The 23,034-nt window shown below is 42.4% G+C and overlaps 3 protein-coding genes and 1 long non-coding RNA gene across 5 annotated transcripts; all 4 read right to left on the bottom strand.

Annotated features, from left to right (window-relative positions):
- Positions 1 to 7: 7 nt before the first annotated feature.
- Positions 8 to 1,677, bottom strand: LOC135608563 (protein RGF1 INDUCIBLE TRANSCRIPTION FACTOR 1-like). 2 transcript variants are annotated; one of them, XM_065101608.1, is made up of 4 exons: positions 1,520 to 1,677; positions 1,170 to 1,367; positions 716 to 931; positions 8 to 629 (listed from the first exon to the last, which is right to left on the bottom strand). In XM_065101608.1, exons 1-4 carry the CDS (start codon positions 1,520 to 1,522, stop codon positions 402 to 404), a joined length of 645 nt encoding a protein of 214 aa, XP_064957680.1. In that variant the 5' UTR covers positions 1,523 to 1,677; the 3' UTR covers positions 8 to 401. The 2 variants fall into 2 exon arrangements, with proteins under 2 accessions (XP_064957680.1, XP_064957673.1); XM_065101601.1 differs by having other exon boundaries at positions 1,445 to 1,662.
- Positions 1,678 to 6,190: 4,513 nt separating this feature from the next.
- Positions 6,191 to 10,924, bottom strand: LOC135608554 (probable ADP-ribosylation factor GTPase-activating protein AGD8). The gene is made up of 7 exons (XM_065101582.1): positions 10,744 to 10,924; positions 10,473 to 10,591; positions 8,853 to 9,288; positions 8,332 to 8,589; positions 7,757 to 7,876; positions 6,937 to 7,035; positions 6,191 to 6,619 (listed from the first exon to the last, which is right to left on the bottom strand). The coding sequence occupies exons 1-7, from the start codon at positions 10,810 to 10,812 to the stop codon at positions 6,512 to 6,514; spliced, it is 1,209 nt and encodes a 402-aa protein (XP_064957654.1). The 5' UTR covers positions 10,813 to 10,924; the 3' UTR covers positions 6,191 to 6,511.
- Positions 10,925 to 13,848: 2,924 nt separating this feature from the next.
- LOC135608549 (transcription factor MYC2-like) lies at positions 13,849 to 16,460 on the bottom strand. Its single transcript, XM_065101574.1, has one exon. The coding sequence runs from the start codon at positions 16,175 to 16,177 to the stop codon at positions 14,060 to 14,062; it is 2,118 nt and encodes a 705-aa protein (XP_064957646.1). The 5' UTR covers positions 16,178 to 16,460; the 3' UTR covers positions 13,849 to 14,059.
- A 2,563-nt stretch (positions 16,461 to 19,023) lies between these two features.
- On the bottom strand, positions 19,024 to 22,310 carry LOC135613201 (uncharacterized). The gene is made up of 3 exons (XR_010487245.1): positions 22,112 to 22,310; positions 20,083 to 20,219; positions 19,024 to 19,479 (listed from the first exon to the last, which is right to left on the bottom strand). It is a non-coding gene; the product is annotated as an uncharacterized LOC135613201 (long non-coding RNA).
- Between the last annotated feature and the right edge of the window lie 724 nt (positions 22,311 to 23,034).

The raw sequence follows: 23,034 nt of genomic DNA, 5'->3' as shown, positions 1-23,034 counted from the left end.
CCAAGCAAGCAGAAGAGAAGCATTTTATTACTTGCACACTGCTATCTTTTATAGACAACACTTATCAGTAGCATTTCCTTTTTACAATTACCAAACCGACCTATATATCATCACAGAACCCTCTCTCTCTCTCTCTCTCTCTCTCTCTGACACACACACACACACACTCTCTCTCTCTCTCTCTCTCTCTGTTTCTCTAACCATCACAACCTACAATAACTTCACCACTGTACCTGTAGATGCATATCTAGTTTAACCTGCATTCTCCATATGCTAGTCTTTATATGTATGGATGTATTTGTATAGAAGCGTACGTATCATGCATGATGACTGAGGTGATTCCAAGATATAAGGAGAATAGATTAGTAATGACTGGGGTAGTAATAGAAGAGATGCCTGGCCTAAAGCTCCAAGATGAGGCTACCAAAGGGGGCCCTGTGGGGAATGCCCTTCCTCCTCTTGGCGCTCCGGTGATACTGCGGAGTGGAGGGGGCGAAACTGTTGGTCATGTTGCTATTGTCGCTCCCGCGGCTAGTGCACGACTCGTCCGAATCCGATGATGCAGCTGTGGCCATTGCTTTCTTCTCGCCCGATTTCTTGTTGCTGCCATCGTTGGCGGTGCCGGCTACCTGAAGGAAGCATTCCGACAAACAATTGTTTACAACAGTCCATGATCGAGTCGGATGAATAGATGGGGTGTGCTTGAGGAGGAGACCTTGCAGCCGAGGGAGCAGAAGCGAAAGGAGTCGAGGAGGCTACGCTCGCAGACCTCGCAGTTGTTTGTGACTCCCTTGCCGGGCCGCGGCTGAGGGCGCTCGTTCAGGAACACCACGCGAGCGCTGTTGATGATGTACGTCTGCACGCCGGTGATGTCCAGCATCTTCTGGACCTCCGACACTCGGATCACGTCGTGGTAGGACGACCGCCGTATCTGCACCACCAAACCACCATCAGCAGCAGCGATTGATTGAGAAAAGATAGCATTTTGGACGGAAGAAGCAGGGAACCACTTCGAACAGGTGCCATATCTATTGGCATGAAGGAACAGAGTAACCCCCATCCAGAATCCAATCCTTCAATTAGCCGCCATTCTGATGGCGGGAGAAGGAACACCGCAGGGGATTGCGACAGGACGATCCCAAGCAGCAGAGCATAGAGAAGAGACGGACCTGGATGGTGCGATGGTCGCGGTGATGGTGGGCGAGGCAGAGGGAGCAGAGGGCGCCGTTGGTGCAGTCGAGGCAGTACATGTTGCACTCGCTCTTGTGCGAGTCGGCGTGGACCGCGCATTGAACGAAGAACCTCGTCGACAAAAGCGGCCGCAGCCACGGCGGCCAGCGACAGTTCTCCTCCGGCACTCCACCGCCCTGTTCCAATACCAGTCCGTAATCCACACCACCAGCAATCACCACATCAGGAAATCAGATAAAAATGAATCTCATACTTCATCCAATCCAACCAGCATTAGTAGTATCAGAAAGAAGCTCAATTTAGAAGAAAGGAAGGATCTTTAGTTCACCATGACTCCTCTCTGAGGTAGGATTCCTGCTCGATCACCAACTGTTTCTTCAGGCAGTCCGGCTCTAAAGAGGTTTGCACGGGAGCAGGAAACAAGAGGAGAGAGGGCGAGACGATCTATGTAGACTTTGAGAGAGAGAGAGAGAGAGAGTTTGGGCGTGCTTATCCGCACCCTCGATTGCGTCTTAATCACATGCGACACTGTTTTCTTCTCTCACGCACCCATTACATCACATGGCATTTGTTTAGTGCTAATGCATCTCTCTTTAATCATCTTTCCTCGCTTTAGACCCAAATTATTTTGATATAACTAAGTAGGTGGCGGATACTTACCGCACCACCACAGGATTACAGTAATCATCGAGCACCGCCCCTGTAACGCTGCCCAATGTTTTGCTTGCTCTGTTTGCTAGCCACCTCACCCCATGGATACTATGAACCAAGCCTCATCTGAAGAGATCGATTGGTCGCTTCCGGCCAATTCCTCTTCGGTTTGCGCAATAGAATATGTAATGAAAACGAAGCCGATGCGGACATTAACAATATATCTGTGGATTTCCGAGTTGTGTTGCGGGAGTATCTAAGCCCAACTTAATCTCCACTCACAAAAGGACAATGTGGCTATGTCATCATTCCATCATCCACTGACTGCCACTTCCAGACGTGATCCTATCAGAACGAGAAGATAAGCTCGAGATAGAACATAAATTGGTGTATTAGTTCGACGAACGCATGATGTACCTGCGAATGATCCATATTAACGATGATAATCCAGTTGGTAGAATTTTCCATGACTGTTTCTGGAGAATCTCATTCTCCGGTGGTAGATGGCAGCATCCAGGAATTTTCTAGCGTGAGTGTGGGTTCCTGTCCACTTCATCGGGTAACCTCATCCCAAGGTTAAGGAACAGACTGTGGTTTAGGTGACAAGATTGACTACAAACACACACCCCAATGGGAAAATGATGTCATGGCGCACGAGAACGGAGAGCTGCAGCGGCAGGTTTGCCGGTTGGGTTGTTGGACACGTAGAAAGATCTGCGTCTTCTTTTGGCATTATCTTGTGACTTCTTCTCGAGGAAGGTGATGGAAATGGTGTGGCCAAAGTGGGTTGGAAGTCCCGATGGCCGTAGGGGTTGGAGAGCCGTTCTTTTCGGTGAGATGTGGTGGCTCTTTGCTTGGTCCTGATGCATGTTCTGTGAGCACAATTTGATCACGAAGAATTCTGGACCTTCATGCTTAATATACGGAAGAATAATGCTTATGAATGTTCTAAGATATTTCATCTAAAAAGATTTTACTAATAATGTTCTCTTAATTAGTTTGTATAAAAAAATATTATTTTATCATCAATTCGATAAAAATATGACCCTCCACCTCGAGCAAACGTCGTCCGTCACCTCCGATGATCGAGGACGACTGAAGAGGACGAAGAAGAAATATTTTTATCAAAATGATGAAAAAGAAATATCTAAAATCAATTTGGAGACACCATTTGGATAAAATCTAATAATAAAGATTTTTTTAAGATAAAATGTCCATAATTTTATGCTTAGGATCTTTGTCTTTTCTTTGTTGGGGGGTACTGTGACTGGTTGGGTTGGTATCAATGCCATAAGAAGGACCATCTGACATGTTCTATAGAACAAGGAAGCTTTGCAAGCACGCATGCACAAGAGACAAGGCTGAAGCTGCAGATGATCAAACCTGCTGATGCTGGGGATTACTTCGAACAATTCTTTTCTTTCAGATCGATAAGCCTTTCTTCTCATTTTTCGCATAGATATAGCCGTGAGACTATGAATGTTTCCATGTCATACACGACGCTCGCTCTTTCTTCGCCGCTAAGTCTCCTATGTGGAGCAATTTCTTTGGCAACAACGATGACGATGATCGCGACGATGACATACGAACGGCTGGGTCAACGGTCAGCGGTCAACGAAACTTGCGTCCCAAGCAAGAAATAGCGTGGGACTAAATCGCCGGGCGAACCAAAGGAAACAACTGACATCGGCGCCCGCCTCATTAGGATCGATGGACATGACGAAGAGGCCATTTCAACCCCGGAAGGGGCGTCGCTGACCGAGACGACGAGGCTGCAGAGGTCAAAAAAACAAATGCAGAAGAAACAGAGGTCCCAAACACAACGCTACTCCTACGTGCTCCGTGCCGCCGGCGACGCATGACCGAGGCAGCAGCGCCGGGTTCTCGTGAGAAGCTCACGCCAGTCATCGTCGTTGGGATGGGGGCGACCGCTCCTGCGGCGCGGGCCTACCGCCCTAGGTAGGGTGGCGGCTCCCGACCCCAGGAAATAATTTTCGGCGCGAGGAGTACAACAACAGCGGTTAGTACGAAAGCTAAGATGTTTGGAACTACGCACGTGTGGGGATTCCGATGAAACGTGAAATTTGTATCCTATTAGAGAGAGAATGAGGGGGGGAGAGAAATCTTGGGGCCGATGAGTTATTGGATAGGGCAATTTCTCTAAACAAAAGTCTTACAATTTTTCTTTTTTACTTTTTTCACATGACAATTTTTATTTTTTAAAAGATTATATTATCTTTTAATCTTGTCCCGTCGATCGTCGCTTCCATCTCAGCGCTCTCGTTTGCTATGTTGAGACATCACTAAAGCTCTATCTTCATCTTATAATTGATCTCGATAAACTAGAAAAAAAGATAAAAGGGAAAAAAAATCGACCTTGGTGGGGCTTCCTCTTCCTCCGCTAGGTGGCTTTCACGTTCAAGAAGCATGTCTACTCCCTTGATTAAACAATACTAAGATACAAGAAATGAGTAAAAATGGGTTGCGGCATGCTTTCTTAGTCTGATCGACATGCAAGTGAGGGTAATAAGACTTTATGATGGGTTAGAGGTGGCAAATGTGGTCATGTAGGATAGAGATGAGAATCGATAGGGAGGTAAAGGCAATTTCATATGAAAATAAATCGAAAAGGAAATCTTCTGTTGAAAAAAATAAAAAAGAGAAAACGTGATTTTTTTATTGAAATTTGCCCAGTATTAAAAGACAAAAAGCACTTTAAAAAATGTACAAGAGGATGTCTTGAAGCGATGCCGGTGAGATCCCTCTTTTCTCGTCATCGCCAAAAACTATCAAATAAAGTCTAAAATTTTTGAGCGATTTCCTTATAAAAAACCTCTACTTTTCAATATTTTTCACGAAGTATTTTTTTTTATAAATGATCATTTTACCTTTGATCTCGTCGGATCTATCATCACATCCACCTTACATCGTCCCGTACCATCCTTACCATCCTCGCTTGGGACCCTTATGTAAGGAAGGAGGGAGAGCGAGGGCCGCTGCCACATCTATAGACTTACACCATCACCTCCTTACATTACCTCCCCTTTGCCTCACTGAACTCACTGCTTATAGCCCTCACATAAGGAAGGATAGGGCATAAGGGCTACCGCTACCTCATAGGACCCTATCAACCCTACTCTTGCACGTCTTGTCTGCAACCCTCATGCGAGGAAGAAGGGGGCATAAGAGTCATCGCATCCATGGACCCCCTTAGGCATACCCTTATGCACCTCATCTGCAACTCTCATGCAAGGAAGAAGGGGGCACGAGGGTTTTCATTGTCTCCACGGATCCCGCCACCCTCATACGTCTCACCTGTAACCCTCGCACAAGGAAGGAGGTGGCACAATGACCATTGTTGGTCCTCGTTAAACCCATCATTACCTCTGTGCCTCCTCCTCTCTCCCCTCTTGCAAGGGCTATGATACAAAATGGGCTACTGAGTGACAAATCCAAAATGAGAAGATAACGATACAAAGGTGAAGCTGACCATAGGTTTGGTGAAGATAAAGATAAAATGATATGAGAGGGATGCTTTATGAGAATTTTTTTAAATAAAAATACTCTATAAAAAAATTAAAAAAAATATATATATATTTTTTTTTGTTTGAGAATTCACCTGATTTCTTTTGTTCTTTTTCAATCTTGGGCATGTATAACAGGCTTTCCCGTGGAAAGCCATGAACTAAAGATTGTGTTGTCGACGACCGGAATAGCGGATTCAGCGGTATTGGAGCGATAGCGCTTACTTTGGCGTCTCCACTTTTCTCTTTGCAGTTTAGGAGCATAGATCAGCGAAACGAGCTCTCCATCACAGTCGAGGAGGTGCACGAACAGCACCTTTGTGGCACCAAAAGCTCGAATATTTTTTGCCTTTCCAACAAAGAGTGGGACCCACTGCTCACATCTTCTAGCGGCGAGAGTTTTCTTTCAGGAGTCGGAAGCAGATGTCAAGCCCACCGCGTTCCCCTGTCCCTCCACAGCCTCTCCCTCTCACCGCTTGGGGAGAACACCCAACCCAAAGGAGAGGAGAGGAGAGGAGAGGAGAGGAAAGGAGCTGGCTAAACTTGATGTAAGTTTATCTATCTCGAATGATGGAAATGAAGGACAGAAGTACCTTTTCGACAAAAGTTCCTGTTTCCTTTATCTAGCTCAAATGATGAAACAATACTGACACGATCAGCACTAGGCAATTTAGATCCAGAAAAGATGGTTAGTAATTCGAGGAAGCACACAGCACCTGAGTCACATTAACCAACACTAATCTAGCCGGAAATGCACAAAGAACATCATTTTACAGTCGCTAAAAAATGTGGCCCAACCCTAACCAAGCAGAGCAGCACAAACATTGAAATGATGAATTGACATAGATGCATAGCTCTTCATGGATCCCTTTTTTTTTCTTTCAATTTCAGAAATACAGACCAAGTGTTCAGAGAGAATTCTACGTATATATATAGTTTTAATGAACGAAATCTGGTATGTGTTTTACAGTTTTACATGCATCCGGTGCACAGTAACTACTGAGGTTTATTGCTACAGCTCGGAAGACAAAAAAATTGTGAGGGGGGGTAATTTTGAGCTTTTGACAACTAACAAGCAACTTCCATCTGTCTAATGATCAGCTGGCTGTTGAGCATGTATATGAATGCAAACCCATGCAGTCCACTTAAAGCATTCTATTCTGGAAGTCATTAATGAAACCAGAAGCTAACGATGACAGCTTCTTCCCAGTCTCCCCAGCTATGTTCTTGAGCGATGATATATCTTGTGATGCCTGAAAAAAACCAAGTATTTTATTTGGTCAGAAGACAGCCTCATAAAAATCTGTCAGATGAATGTAAGAGGACACACCAAATTACTCAATTGTAGAAAAAGTTATGAATTAAAAAAAATAAATTTCTTAATATTTTAGCAGAAGATATCAAGCCCGGAAAATACAGCTGAAATAAATCAGCCTAAAAGAGTTCCCATTAAGCCAATTTTGTTGTTCGTGGAAAGGCCTCTATACAAGAATCCCCTTGTATTAATATTTACAAGTTGGATGCTACTAGATCAGCCATTTATATTACAAATCACCCTAAAAAAACATACCTGGAATGAGATTTTGTTGATGAGGTCTGCAGCAGTCAACTCTACTCCAGAATCAGTTTCATGACCAAAGAGATCAGCGCTCGATATGGATGTTGACCCCTACATGAAAAGGTAGTCTAAGTCAATCAGAGTGCTCATAAATCATAATGTTGTCAAAGTTCATCAAGTCACCAATTAGGTTCAAGAAATCCAAATAACAGAATTATGGATATCTAAATCATAGGTGATACTATCAACATTTGGATGCAAAAAAGGCACTACATCGCTGAAGCTCCAATGACAATAAAAGTTTCAAGGATAATCATGACAAAGAATAAGACACCAAAAATTATGAGGAACTAAATACTGTGTTTCCCAAGTCCATATAGCCATCTAAGCTACATAAGTTTCAATGACAAATCATGACAATATAAGTTTCAATGATCATCATGACACAGAACAAGACACCAAAAATTATGAGCAACTAATTACCGTGTTCCCCAAGTCCATATAACCATCTAAGCTACATAAGTTTCAATGATAAATCATGACAATATAAGTTTCAATGATAATCATGACAGAGAACAAGACACCAAAAATTATGAGCAACTAATTACCATGTTCCCTAAGTCCATATAACCATCTAAGATACATAAAGTTGGAGTTCATCTCCTCACCTTAGAGCCCGAAAGGCATTGGTTGTTTGCAGATATAAACCAACTACATAGAACTACTGAACATACATGCAGTCACATTTTTATAATCACTTTTATAATCTAGCTAATATGGCTTACAAACATTTGATATAACAAACTTTTGTGATAAAGGCATGAGCACATACCGTGAATTTCTCTAGGGATATTTGAGCATCACTAGCTTTGTTCTGATCACCAAAGAATTGAGCTGATGATATGGATTTTGCATTTGAGAATTTCTGTCTTGCTTCATTACTTTCTTGGATCTGGTCATCATGAAAAAAAAAAATCATATCACTATAAAATAAGTACAAATATACCCTCAGTTCATTTTGCATTCGAGAATTGGACTGATGATGTTTTCTGTCGCTCTAGATTAAGTGACTTCCACTGATAGCCTATCTCTAGATTAAGTGACTTCCAAATATATCTCTCTTTTTTGGACTCCTTATATCATATGCCCCCAAAAAGAGCCAATTCAAAAGAAGTTTTCTTTCTTCATCCACTTTTAGATTAGAATAGTAATATGCCTCAATGGCATTAATATCCAGAATTTTATAAATCTAATCAAGGACAATATATAACTAATGTTTATATATGAATATATCTGACAAATAGTTATGTTTTCTAAAATATCAGAGCTTCTTCCCAGACAAAGAAAAAAGGATGTTATTCGGCCAAGTTGACAGAAAAGAAGGTACTAAAACAATGTTACTCGTACATTTGATGAAATGGAGTTTGACTTTTTCTCAAATCCACCATCCATTCCGAAGTCCGCAAAAAAGCTTGAAGATTTTGGTGGTGCAACGTGACTGATCACTTGTGGGCCATCAGAGCTGCTCTTGGTGGAAGGTGTGTTCTCCACATCCACATATTCAAATCGAGTGGAAAGCAACTGACCATTTGTTGTGTTAGACTTAGCTGACACTGCAACAGGTGCTGGTTCTTCAGGCTTCTGCTCATACAGGCTTTCATTTGGCTGCAATCAAATTGACTGTTACAGTCAGGACAGTACATTCGGCCCAACAATTTGTATCCAAGAACTCATATGATTCATATATCTAGCAAAGAAGCTTCTGAAAATCCACAAAACTTTAAAGATGAAAGGCTCAAGAAAAGATTTGAAAAACTTATGAAGCAGTTGAATATAAGCAAAAAAGACAAATAAACCAAACAAAAGATAGCAGGAAGGAAGCTTCATAAGGGTTATTGACTTGTTATAATGTGGCACAAACAATTTACCTTTGTCGTGAGCTTACGGACGCCAAGCCCCCCAGTCTTGCTTCCAGATTTCTTCGCACCAATGGGTTTCTTAACAGAACTTATAACTGCAGAACGGACTGGAGCTTTAGGTGACCGAGTAATTTCAGACTCATTCGTCTTATTTGGAGTATCTTTGGAAGTATCTGCAAGCTTAAGTTCAGGAAGTCCATTTACTGCATGCGTGGACTGAGTTGCTGCAACAGGTGATGAAGGTCCAGAATCTTCTGCAGCACTCTTAGCAACCTCTTTAGTTAGTAACTGCCTATACAATTCTGCTGCTCTAGATGTATATTTAGCTTCGATCTTGCCACCATCCGTCCATCCATGCTGTTTAAAAAAAACTTGTGCACGGTTGTTGCCTCCAAAAACCATCATCTTGAGCTGCTCAGGAGTCCAAGAGTCTAAATTTGTAGACCTAGACACCATCAAATGAAATTCCAAACAGTACATCTCATGAAATCACTTCAAGAAGGATCTAAATAAAACTGTCAAAAGTTGTTACAGCATGCTGTCTCTACAAAGAATAATATACGAGCAATATTATTACATGTCAGAAAACATATTCAGGCAGAAAATAGAACGCCAAAAATAAGTACAATGTTTGATCCTCATAGTTTACAGTTAGATTTTCATGTCATTCGATCCTTCAAACTGCATATTGCAAAAGTAGAAACAACAAAAAAAGAACAAAATAATTAGGATACAGACTTCACGTTAGTAAAGCAAGAAGTGAAGGATTATATTTGAAACTTCCAAAAGATAAAAATCCCAATGATACTATCTACTACCACAACGGCCAGCCGGTTATTATTTGCATAATGCTAACTTAATATTTCATTAAGCCTTACCAACCTGTTAACGAGAGAAATGCTGGTTCCTTTCAATTCTGTAGATCAAGGTAGCCATGCCTGAATTTTCGAGAGCCACACTTAAAGCTCATCTCAGATCAACTTTGCCAAATTTAAGAATCCATATTCCACATAAATTATAAGTCAAGGGACCAATATTTTTTACAAGAAGATTCATATATGGGATCTTTCATTTGATATCCCATTATCCCTTTTCCTTTAGAAGAGATGTATTGTCAATCAATTAGTATCCTCAACCAACCTATCAACCCAAAAGAACTAATACAATTGATCAGAAATAGTTGTCCCCGCATCAAATTTTATCAGTGAAGCTACTGGTTGAAGTGCATAAACAAGTCTTTAAATATAATAACTTGATAGTAACCAAAAACTACACATCCTCAGTTCTGGTAATAGATCCAAATAAACAAATGAACTTCCATCGTCAATATCAAGAAATGAACCTAACTCGTTCAACGAAATATTTCAATGTGAAGTCGCCTCTTTAAATAAATTCATGTAACCATATCTCAATCATTCATTAGATCCATTGCATGGACAGCATGCAGGTAATCTGACAACTTCTGCCACTGACGAATATGAAAAACAATTTTTTCATCAAAAGAAGTACGAAAAAATCGAAGTGGGCTATCTTCATGGATTCAGATATCAATACATGATCCCGGATTTATAACCTAGGAAGAAAAATTGAGCTGTTTCCTCAGTTAAGCGAAACGCAATGACTGGATACCTCACGAAGCTGATATGCACGCCCAGACTTCGGTGAACGGCGGAACAATCGAGACAGAGAAAGATCCCGTACGTCACCGACGCCCATGTCGGGTTCCTGGCGTTGCACTCGAAGCACATCTGCCACGGAGAAGAGATCCACGGGTCAGAGGTGATCAGATCTGGAGGCTTATCCGGAGATCCCAGCGACCCAGTCGACGAACGCAAAGAAGTCAATGCAAACCAAGAACGGGCCAAAAGAAAGGGCCAGGGAAGAATCCGTAGCGGGTTACCTTGTTGTCGGACTTGGATTTGAGCTTTCTGAAGACGGCGTTCTTGTCGGCGAAGCCATCGGAAGCCATCGGCGTCGAGGGGAGGAAGGGTTGCGTTCGATGTGCGTTCCCCCAAATTGGAGAGAGGGAGAGAGAGAGAGAGAGAGAGAGAGAGAGCCGAGAGAAGGGGAGACGGTGGTGGCCTGATTTAATTATGCCTCTAATATATTATAATTCCATAAACGATTACAATTAGAGAAAGAGGAATAAGGGCCAGTCATATTTTGATTGGTTCATTGGGATTGCGTATTTACACACCGTACGTGCGTACGTGCGTACGTACTGCTCCCAAATGGCATGTCCAAGTTCATACCTGTGTATTCTTGATATCGTACCGACTTAATGATATTTTGTAAGATCTCAAATCAACATAACATGTGTAGATTAATGTTTTTTTAAACAGCTTTTCGCATAATGCATAAATATTTTTTTCTCGCTATTTTAAATTTACTAAAGAAAAACCTTTAGAATACTAATGTTATTCTTCTTATATTGGCTCCTTATCAAATAATTAAAATTTTATTTTTTTAAAAAAAGTATAAATTTATAAAAAAATAGTTTTAAGAAATTCTCGTAAAATGCATCTTCATTCCTAAAAAATGATTTTGCCTTATCTTTGTTGTGTCAATCACTGCCTTCGCTTTTGGCATTGTCGTTGCCTCCTCTCCTTTTACTCCATCTCCTCTCCTCCCTTGTTACCCACCACAACCCCCATCGATCGGAAGGCCTTCACCTAGCTTGTATTACTTTCGTGCCTCCCCTTGCTTCGTACTATATCCCCTACGTTTCTCATTCTATTGCTGGTGGTTCCCAATAATTCTTCTTTGATCTCTTCGACCATTAAAGATATGATGATCGAGAAAAAAAGCCCTAATGCTCTCTTTGCTAATGATGCCATCATGTTGGGGGCATGCCACCGGAGAGGAGGAGACGGGGGCAAAGTTTGTGACCAATGGAGTGTGGGGGAAGTGGGGTGGAGGTAGAGACAAATGGAATTAGGATGAACAAGGTTGGCGAGTGGATGGTGTGGAGGCCAACGCATGAATGTAGCCAAGCGTAAGAGTGGAGGCGACGATGGGTGCGATAAAGGCACGAGCAAATTCATCTTTTTATGAAAGAAGAGACACGGTATAAATTTTTGGAACCAATAGCTGAGAATTACTCAAAACTATTTTTTTAATTTACCTTTTAAAATTAATATTTATTTATTTATTTACTTATTCTTGAATTCCCTATCTTTTAAACAATTATAGCGCAACGAAAGCAAGAACTTCTTAAACGACATAGAGAAATACAAAAGTATTTACCCACTCTAATATATACTACATATTATATGGAATCCTTCATCGGATTAGATGACTTTAAAATGTTTCCATTTGTTATATCTCGATGCAAAAAGCTTCACCAAAGAAAATTTGTTTTTGCTTCAAAAATATTTTTTCAATATTTGTTTTAAAAAACTTCATTATATATCAAACCATAAGTATTTCATTGATCGATAAGAGTAAACATCAATAAGAATAAAAAAAAAGTTTTTTTCTTGTGAGGTTTAAACAAAAAAAAAAGAAAAATGAAAAGTAGAAACTGTTGTGAAATCTTTATGCAGCATAATATTTACCTATTTCATTGCATTTCCTAAATTAAACTTAGTCGAAGATCCCATGGGTCATACATTAATACCGAAGAAAAAATTTGTTAATCGGAGACTTCAGGAGCTACCAATAAAATATGACTCCCCTCAGTAGGACAAGCTTATGAGCTCTTTTGTCTGTATGAGTCCAATGTAAGGTATTGACCTCCTCGACTAACATGTAAATATCCTAACATATGTCATATATAAGAATGATGAGAATTAGTCCAAAGCACATTAGACTTGACAACAACATTCTACATGTTTACCAAGTTTCACTCTTTTGGGGTTTAATCATTTGCAACCTTTAAAAGGTTGCTTCTTTCGTCTTGCCAAACATTTGCTTGACCAAAGCCATAGAAAGTGACTTCACCATATTATATTTCAACGTCGCACAGTAGTTGATCTGTGGTTTATGGTTGTTGACATGGCATTCTAATGAGGTCGCTGTTACCAAATAGATGTATCGATGGCTACCGCATTGACGATGGAAAATAGGTAGAGATAAAAGGGCAATTTCCTTTTAAAAATCCATCCTTTTTATTTTTACAGAAGTTCTGTTATTTCTATTTTTCTTATATGATGCTCATATTTTCTATAATCCTCCTTTTGCCGCCTATCATTCGTTGTTTTTGCCTGGCCACTTTTGCCCGGTTACCTCCACGCGATCGTCTCCTCATTGTCGATTAAGAACTATTTGAGAGGGATGACAATGAGCTTCTTCTTCTTCTTGGTCTCCATCATCATCGACTTCAACGTGCTCGACTAAGAACATCGTAGGGGAGGAGCAATTGCCCAACACTAGCCTTACTAGGGAAGTCGATAGCAGGTCCAAGGGCGGGGGTGAGGGAATCATGGAAGTAGCAAGTGAGAGCACGAGGATTGAGTGAGAAGTCATGGGATGAGGGATCAATAGGAGAAGTGTTGTAGGGCGACGGAAGGGTCTCATTGAGGTCGATGAAGAGCGAGGTCAGATGAACCTTGTTGGTCTTCAAGGTGACGATAGGGACGAGATCCATCAAAGATAAGAGTAGGGTTGATGGCAATGAGTAGGTTTGTGTGAAAGTAGTATGATATGATAGGGCATGCAAAGAAGAACGAAGATGAAACCCACATTCTACGTCGAGATTGACAATCGTAATGCATAGGGAGGGCCCGATGATCAACGTGATAAAAGGCGATCATATAAAGGTGACGGACGAGAGACATTTACAAAATTACAAAATAGAAGAGGCTGCACGAGGAAAAATAAAAATCTTTAAAAAAATGCTCAAAATATATTTTTTTAATAGAAAAGAGGAATTTTTTTGATGGAAATCCCCCTAGAGAAAAAGGCAGATTGTTCATGATGTATTGATCATTTGCTGCTCTGGAAACATCACAGAAATCAAGACCTGCCTTAGCCAAACAAAGCGACAGAGCATTGTGCAGCGATATAGAAGAAGCTTCAGCTACCAAAAGCATCTTTTATCTGATGAAAAGCAACATTCATTGCACTAGAAATGCAATGCATATGTACATACTAAACCACTGAAGCACAACATACTATGGCTGCATCTCATAGTCCACGCGAACAAAGATCTTACAGAATCCAACATAATCTAAAGAACTCCTCCCGCCGCCGTTAAAGGCCAAGACAAACATAGGCTACCTGCTAATTGGTGCCTCGGCAGCCAATTTAGAGTAGAGAGCTGCACGGAGCTGCTCCGGGGTGTACGTCCGACTCGGCGACATCTTCACCGTCGCCTGCTGTATCATGAGGTCCTCCACCACCGACACGCTCGCGTAATGCACGTCAAGATCGAGGTCTCGTATCGCAGCCATCAGCTTCGCGGCCGGGTGATTTCTTTTTAGGCACTGTAATCGGATCATGGCCTCCGACCCGAGTATCTTCACTTCCATCTCCACCCCGTGACACCGGTCGCCGCCGCTGCCGTTCATCATCCTAAGATCATGGTCCGGCGGCGGCTGGACCGGCCGGGTCGGGTTGGATTCACGCTCCTTCTCCAGGGCTTCCACCTGTGCTCGTAACTCCTCCTTGTCGATTTCCAACGTCTCGAGCTTGGACCGCAGTTCGTTGATGTACGAGACCGCGTCCCCAAGGAGGGAGGCCTTGTCCATCTTGGACACGTTGGGCACCACCGCGCGGAGGGCGTAGAACCTCTGGTTGAGCTTCTCGCGGCGTTGCCGCTCTGCTTCCACATGGTTCAGAGGCTCCTCCCGGCCATTGGCAGGCTTCCGGCCGCGCTTCTTCGGTCGCTTCTCTGGCTCCACCGGCCGGATGCTCTCCACCTCCCGCGCCGAGGCCTCGAGGTCCGACTGATCCGAATCGGGGCCATCGAGGATTCCGCCGCCGCCGGAAGACTTAAACAGAACGTCAGAAGGGGGTCGTGCGGAAGCCGACGAGAAGGAGATCATCCCCTCATCGCTGTTGCTCACCCTGGATGTTGCCCCCGTGGATCTCTTGTTCCTCTTGTCGTCTGCCGCGGCGGTGATGGTTTGGTGGTGGGAGAAGAGGCTGCCGGTGACAGGGGCCGGAGTGGGATTCCTATTGCTACCGGCGAAATCTAGGATATCGCTCGGCTCCGGCTTAGCCGATCGGGGAACAACAGAACCGTTGGAGGCGAATTCAGAGAGATTGAACTTTTTGGAGACGAAAAGATGGGTATGCGGATCACTGGCGCTGCTCTGATGCAGCTGTTGCTGCGGCTGGTTGTGAGTTCTTTGGAACTGCATCGAAGAGCTAGGGCTTTCGGTGAGGATGCTGGAACTAGGGTTGTTCTCCAATTGGATCGGGGGTTTTGTGACGGAGAGGTCGGCGGTGGCGGAGACGGGTGAAACAGAATCCTTGATGTCGACCGCCGACGGATCCGTGAGCCAGAGCACGGACGGATCCGTCTCGCCCTGGTCGGTGGCGGGAGTGGGCGCCGCAGATTGCGGTGTGAGCCAGGAAGCGACGGAGGGAGCGTCCGGAGAGCTAAAGTTGAAGAGGACGCGGATCTTGCCCATGATCTCGGGGCTGTGGAAGACCACGTCGGTAGATCCGAGCTCGAGGACGCCGGAGCCGACGGGGACGCATACCATGGTCTGGAGGCCAAACAGTTGAGCCTGGCGCGCCCGGTCGCATGGCGCAGCGGCGAGTCGGTCGGCGCCGGTGACCCAGGCGGGGGCTCCGGTGTAGAAGGCCTGGCCCGGGAGTCCTCCCCCGTTGACGAAGGATTGGGTCATGGAGACGAGGAAGAACCACTCGGTGTCGGTAACCTCCTCGTCGACGGCCTCGTCCGGCGCCGATGAACCGCCTCCGGAGATTAGCGAGTGGAGCTCCCGAAGCACGCACTTCCGATGCTCCTGTTCGGCAGCAGAGGCAGCGCCGGCGACCTTCTGCTTCCGCTTATCCTCCTCGTAGCCCTTGTAGTAACCGTCGCCCCATCCCAGGAACGACGCCCCGGTTGCGGCGTCCACCGACGACTGCCAAAAGATGCCGTACGTCCAGCTCTCCCGCGCCCCCTCGATCAGCGCCTGCAGCCGCTGCTGGAGCGTCTCCTGGCTGAAGTACGCGGGAGCAGGAGTCGCCGCAGCGGCCGGGTGATCCAAGGAGGAGGAGGCTGCTGCACAAGGCGGGGTGGGAGTAGGAGGAACAGCCGCCCAGGAAAAGCCCGGGAGGTCGACGGAGGCCATGAAGGCCTCCATCATGGAGGCGTTGTCGTCGGCCCACAAGTTCATCCTTTTCCTTTGATCGAACACCCGGCACCGACTCCTGCGCATGAACCGGAAACCCTGGGTTCCGGTCACCCCCTCCCCCAGCGATCCTGAGACCGTCGGTTACTGTTGCCGCAGCTGGTACCGGAAGCGACGGAGCAGGCGTGGAAGAGGGCGTGAAGGCGTAGAAGAAACTAGGCGAAGTGACGCTGCGAGAACCAGAGAGCGACACAGAGAGGTGGGGACGCAAAGGAAAGGGCGTGGTTGGTTCATCGGTTTCACATTCGGGCTTGCTTCGGCACCAATATTACACTCCGATTTCATCTCTTCCTTCCTTTCCTCCTCTATCGAGTCTTGCCCTTCCAACTATTTATTCCATCAACTCCTTTCTTTGCCGGTTTCGGTAATTCTAATCATGTACGTTAGCTTGGTAATTCCCGCTCGCCTGAGCTAATTTAGTAATTTACAGCGGCCGCCAGCCAAGCAAGTGGGAGACTGGCGGCATCGCAGGTCTTCTTTGACCGCACAATCGTCGCAGATATATCAGCAAGTACGAATATTAAAGCGTGAATGGATGGATAATTGCCACAGCCGCCCGCCCGCTGACGTGGGATGCTTCCCCCCTTGATATAACCACCGTCCGTCCCAGACGCTGCTGCGTTAAGTTTCTGGAAAGTGCCGGAGACATCGGATCGCCCTGTCCAACTCCAATTGCAAAAGGAAAGAAAACTACAGCTGAATTCATTGAATGCACACACACACGAAAAGAAAAAGTCTACGCAGGACCACAACACCGAGTGTGACGTCGCAAGATGGCTCGGTGGTGGGCCCATCGCCAGCCTCGAAAGATGTGATTGCTTGCACCACAACATTGGACCCGGTTCGATCGATGGTTTCTTTTTTATCTTTTGGCTCGCTCGCTCGATTCTTTTGCTCTTCTTCTCCTTGGGGTCGGGTTAGGTACGAATCCGGGGGATTCAGCTGGCTCCATTTGCTTTGAGATGGGGATCCGATGACGAGTCGATCGCAGATTAATTCCCGGGCACAGCAATGACGAGAGGCAAAGCAGCCATCGATGTGCAGCCGCATGTGATGTGGTCCATTCATGTCTGCTCGGTTCGCGGTGCGCAAAACGTGTTGCGGCCACATGCGGCCACTCCTTTTTGTCGTATTAGACGTCGGCATCCTCGACGACGACCGCCGCCTCCGCCTGAGGCGTAGCGGAATCCTCCCTTCTTCTGGCACTGGCGTGGGTGCTGGTCGCTTCGCTTCTTACTCCAAACCTTCCCTGGGCCCGGAACGTACATATTTGGTGGGTCCCAGAGAATCCGCCAATGAGAATAAAGGTAGTACGACGAAACGAGTAAGTCCAAGAAAGTTGAAAAAGTAACGTTCGAAAGGTTTGTGACGGCAGCGAAAGTGACATGCTAAGCACGTGCTCATTCGTCGACGACTTGTTTGCTATCCGTCTGATCTTTTGGGTTTTGCCTAAAATCAAATAAAACTAAATAATAATAATAGTCACACTCCGCTTCTCCTTTTTATCTTCTCCGCCTCAGCCACGTGGGAGAGAGGGAGGATAAAAAGGCAGTGGAGGATAAAAGATATATATATATATATATATATAGAGAGAGAGATAAAAAAGAAAGTAAGTGGAAAAGGTATTTTTGGCATACTCTAATAAATTAAGACAGCTCGTCAACATAGCATTAGCAATATTATATTAGTATGGATAAACCCGCATTCTGGAATATTTTATATTTTTTTTTTAAATAAATAATAAATATAAAGTAAATAAATTAAGTATTATTTGATAAAATTATATTTTAAAATTTATTAAATATTATATAATAAATTTATCCTTCTAATACTTTTAATATTTATTTAAATATATATACTTAAAAAATAAATAAATAAAATATAATATAAATGAATGCATGGAGTCTTAAAATTTTTTTGTATGATTCATATATGTAATAAATAAAAATATATAATCATATAAATGAATATACAATATTTTTAAAAAATAAATTAAGTAAAATTTTACCATATATAATCTATAAATCATATCATTACATTAAGATACATTCCTAACGAAGTCGAAAGTTATTTGATCATGCAAATTAGTCATGTGAGAAAAGTTGGGTAGCAATCATTTCTGAAAACGATTTATATGATGATTGCTATTTGGATGGAGAGGTCGTGTACTTGATTTCTCACTTAATATATACCATTACATTAAGATACATTACTATAGTTATTTAGTAATGCACATTAGCCATGTGAGAGAAAATGAGAGCCATAGTTTCTATTATATAATAACAATCTTTTGATCTCGATAGCAATCACTTCTGAAAACGATTTATACGATGATTGCTACTTGGATGGAGAGGCCGTGTGGTTGGTCTTCGTCTTGTGGAAAATCTCTTCTTGTCTGTGAGAACGGAATCAATGGCGGGCGACTACATTCAGTGCACCAGCTTATTCAAACATTGGTTTCCGAGTTACAATCATTTGTCAGTCCAACCAAAGAGAAAGGGTTCAATTTTAACTGTGGTCAATGGAACCATGGAAGAAAGAGTCAGGCTTTAAATGGGCCAGGATTGGGCCTTGAATGGGCCTAAACAAAGAGAAATTTTGCTCACAATCAAGAAAATACTGCATCCTGATTTATGTACAATTTCATACGCACACACATGATGATAAAACAAACTAGAACAAGCCTATAGCAACAATTTCCATATGAAATATTTGGCTTGAGTACAGTTACATTGGAAGAAAGGTAGTTAAAGGGAGAAAATACTACACTGGCATCCATTAAGTCTTACCTACTGATGTAAGATTCTTGTTTAGCACTAACAAAGTAGGAGTACCTGACAAAGACAAACAAACACAAGTATCACTGGGTATGTTCATCCATGACTGCCGGTCTTTGATTTTGTTCTTGCATCAGCTTTCCAATTTCTTCTACTAGTTTGATGTATGCGGTAACAAACGGCGGTTTCCGATTCTGATGGTGATCTCATGGGTACAAGTGACCAGTGCAACATGTTTTCAGGTTCTTTAGATGCATGAGCTTCTCTTGCATCCTTTTTCCATTTTCTGCCACTGTAGGTGCATGCCTCCATCGTCATAGCAGCGATGTTCACGTTTGTTTCGGATGGAAATGAAATTTCCCCTGAATTGAACTGAACAGTAGCAAAATCAACTCGTGTTTCGTTTTCCAGTGCTGTATGTTGGCCCAGCAAGCATGACCTTTTCATATCTGATTCAAGGCGCTTCCTCGCCCTGTACCTTCGCTGCCGCTCCCTGTTCTTGAGCCGTCGGGCCATAATATCATCAGTTACCACTGGAAGCATAGGAAAAACCTGCACAAATCAAAGATGATTTTAGTCTCTATTTAATTATCATGCATTCTCATTTTATTTGCCTTTCTATCTAGAAAGCTTCAGAGGTTATTCATATTGTGATGGTAACCAATTATTTATAGAGGCCTTACTCTTAAATTCTCACAATATTCAGAAGGGCTTATTCGAAAGTGGCTTGAACACAAACTGTGAAAACAAAAGTTTGGGGCAAATGCTACATTCAGAAGTTGCATGTGGAGGCTTCTTATTGCCTTTATATAAAGGCTGCTTGCTGCAGTTACAACTTTAGGTAAAAGAGGAAATGTCCAGTGCTCATGTGGGGATCAACCTGTGAGGAGATAACAATTGAGAAGATGAAGAGGGTATTGTGATCCAATGTTGACATGTAACCCAATCTGCAAGTATGACATGCACATTTCAACGGGAAGTCCATTTGGAGCATGTAGGAGTTTAGTTATATGTTCGCATGTTGTACATGGTTTGGTTGCTTGCAAGTGAGCTACCTGATGCGAAACAGACTCATGGATAATCCATTCTTGGGAGCAACAAATATCCCATAAGTACAAGAAAAAACAAAAGTATTAGTGCTATAAGACTTCATACCTGTTGTTCACCAAATGTGCATGCCACACTAATATTTCCATCTGTATCTCCTGCATTCATCTTGAAGATATGCTAATGCAAATCCTATGGCAGCAAATACTACACCACCGAGCTGCCTACCTGCATCCAAGCCAGTCCTGCATGTAGGTGATATTAAGAAAAGCATTGAAAGCATCGACCAAATGTTCATTTTATGCCTCAACAAGAATCAAACCAATAACAATTATAGTTTCGCATCTCAGAACACATTCCAAATTCCATATCTGTAATTGCTTGATTTCAAGCAAAATGCATTGGTTGTCTACATACATCTCTTTGCAGTGTGAAATATCTAGCCATATATGCATCCATTCTAACAACGGAACAAGCTTTTTACATGAAAGAACAATTTTTGTCACAAACCATGGCTTTAAATAATAATTTATTAACACACTAAGACACAGCTTGTTAATAAAACCTTGCGATCTAAAATTATGCTGACAAACAAACAGAGACTAAGAGACTATAGAATGCCCTATTTTAAGGACTTCAGCAAATATCTGGGGCACTAGCATTATTTGTCATCTTCAGTTTCACATGGGGTGCTGGTCCATGGTTTTCAAGATTAGTTGATCATAGAGTGTGGCCATGCCATGCAGAAAACACACTACATATTGAACATCGTAGTAACGTAATCGAAGAGAAACACAAAGATCATGCTGAAAATGAACTTTTTTGCCATCCAGTGAGGTGACTAATATTGCTGTCTATCATCAAACAGACTATCAGCCGCTTTGTTGGAACTTTGTGGTAAATGTGAACATAAAAATCAGTTTCTTAAGTTATTTGAAACAAAGAAGAAAGAAAGTCCATGCACAAACTCAAATTTCATTTGACACCATATTTTCATTTTTTTCCCATTATATCGCTGCCGAGTAGTTCTAGACCTTTCAGAGATAAAAGTCTTTTTCCCTGATTGAAATATTAGGCATCAGGAACATATAAGTGGACAATTTACCTTGTAAGTATGATATTCCACTTTTTCCCTGAACATATCTTCATCAAGCTAAATCTTGATTGCAATTTTGCAGCTCGGTGCTGTTTCTTATAGGGGAAATCTATCGTTACAGCAATGTCCCAATATGGAATTGCAATAGAAGAAGAATTCCTCTTTAGGAAAGTAAGTCCTAACACACATCTTTTCAGGTAAAATTCTTATATTACCTATCATGACATTGATTTACCACTACATTTTCTCCTCACGAATACAAGCAACTGGTAATTCTTCAGGAAGTTGAAATCCAGGACTTACTCTGCATCACATGCAAGAATACAAGATTCAAGACAAATGTTACTTCGGCCATAAGCACAATTGTCGTGGTGCCGACACACAAGAGATCCACCATTTTTACCTAAATAGATTATGCTGCCAGGTTCCACATTTTCTTCTTGCGGTTTACATTTACGATCCTAGTCGAATACCTCCCAGGATGCCTATGATAATGTCAATCTGCATGTTGATAAATGGGACTCGTACATGCATGGCTGAAAAAGAAAATGAGGCAATGTAAGAATTATCTTTCACTGCAAACTCCTCCAGATCATGCTCATTAGCATATTACAAGCACAGTATGCAACAGATCCACTTGGAAATGCGAGAAAAATCAACACATAAAGCAGGATAATATGCATGTAGAACAACATACATATTACAAAAAGGCGAAATAAGAAGAAGCCACACTATATATCATACATCACGCAAGCAAAATAAATCGAAGATGCTGAAGAAAATATAGATTATTGAATCCCGTCGTCGATATAGAAGCGAGCAATGCACGCTCAAAATCACACTCATCATCAGCGTATAATACAGACAACATGCAACAGATCCACAAGGTAACAGGACGGTCTGCATGAGGAGGCTTGATTACAAAGGGAACACAGATTCAAGAAGACAAAAGAAATGTGGAACATTCTCCCGTCGTCGACACAGGAAACAATGTTGCTAAGTCATCGTACAAATGCAAAGTGGGAGTGGAAGTGTTCTTACGACGTGCAAGATGTGGTGCGGGGTTAGAAGCTGCTGATGGCGAAAGAGGCGGGGCAGAGAGTCATGTGCGTTGGGGAGAAGGGTGATTTGTTTGGATTTGGTCAATCCACAATGCTTTGGAACCGAGCAAAAGGTAAAGGTTGAGAGAGAGAGAGAGAGTAAAAGATGGGGAAGGAGAATGCAGAGAGAGAAAGGCGGGCGAAAACATCGCCTCGAACAAAGAGGTGGTGTTGCAGTTGGAAATCTCAACATCATTATTATATATCTAATTCTGTCACCAACATATCGGCGAAGAGATCGCCTCCGATTGTATCATCGACATAAATCACGTCTTACATGCACTCTTTCCAAACTCTCTTTTTACAGCTTTGTGGCGTGTAAAAAGAATTCATTATTATACATCTTTTTCTGATCTCAGAGCTTGTCAGATAATTATTTTATTATCAAAGGCGCTCTCTGTTTTGTTCTATCGCAAACTTGGAACATTTATTTTGGGGTCTCGACAATTACAAAATAACAGGAATATTGTGTTCTGGGTTAATTATATATTATTTCATATAGTTTTTATATTATATATATATATATATATATATTAATATTTGATATTTGTAAAAATGATAGATTTATTTATTAATGTTATCGATTTTACTAATAAAAATATGAAAATAAAAAATAAAAAAATAATTTTAATATTCTAATTAACAATGACGAACAACTACGTTGTTTTAGTTGTATATGACAGTTGTAGATAAGAAGAGTGAAAACAAGAGATAAGGGTTGTTCGACAATTATGTCAACAACTTATTCAAGTTCCAAGACACTTTTTTTATCACTATCAAATACATTGGTCGAGAGCTTAATAATCACTCGCCTGTCAAACTTTAATAGCTTCTTTTGGTCGATGACAATCATGACGAATAGAT

The sequence above is a fragment of the Musa acuminata genome, chromosome BXJ1-2 (genome assembly GCF_036884655.1).
Source record: "Musa acuminata AAA Group cultivar baxijiao chromosome BXJ1-2, Cavendish_Baxijiao_AAA, whole genome shotgun sequence".
Lineage (NCBI taxonomy): Eukaryota > Viridiplantae > Streptophyta > Magnoliopsida > Zingiberales > Musaceae > Musa > Musa acuminata.
Note: the sequence above shows the minus strand (reverse complement) of the source record. Positions and strands in the feature narration are given on the sequence as shown.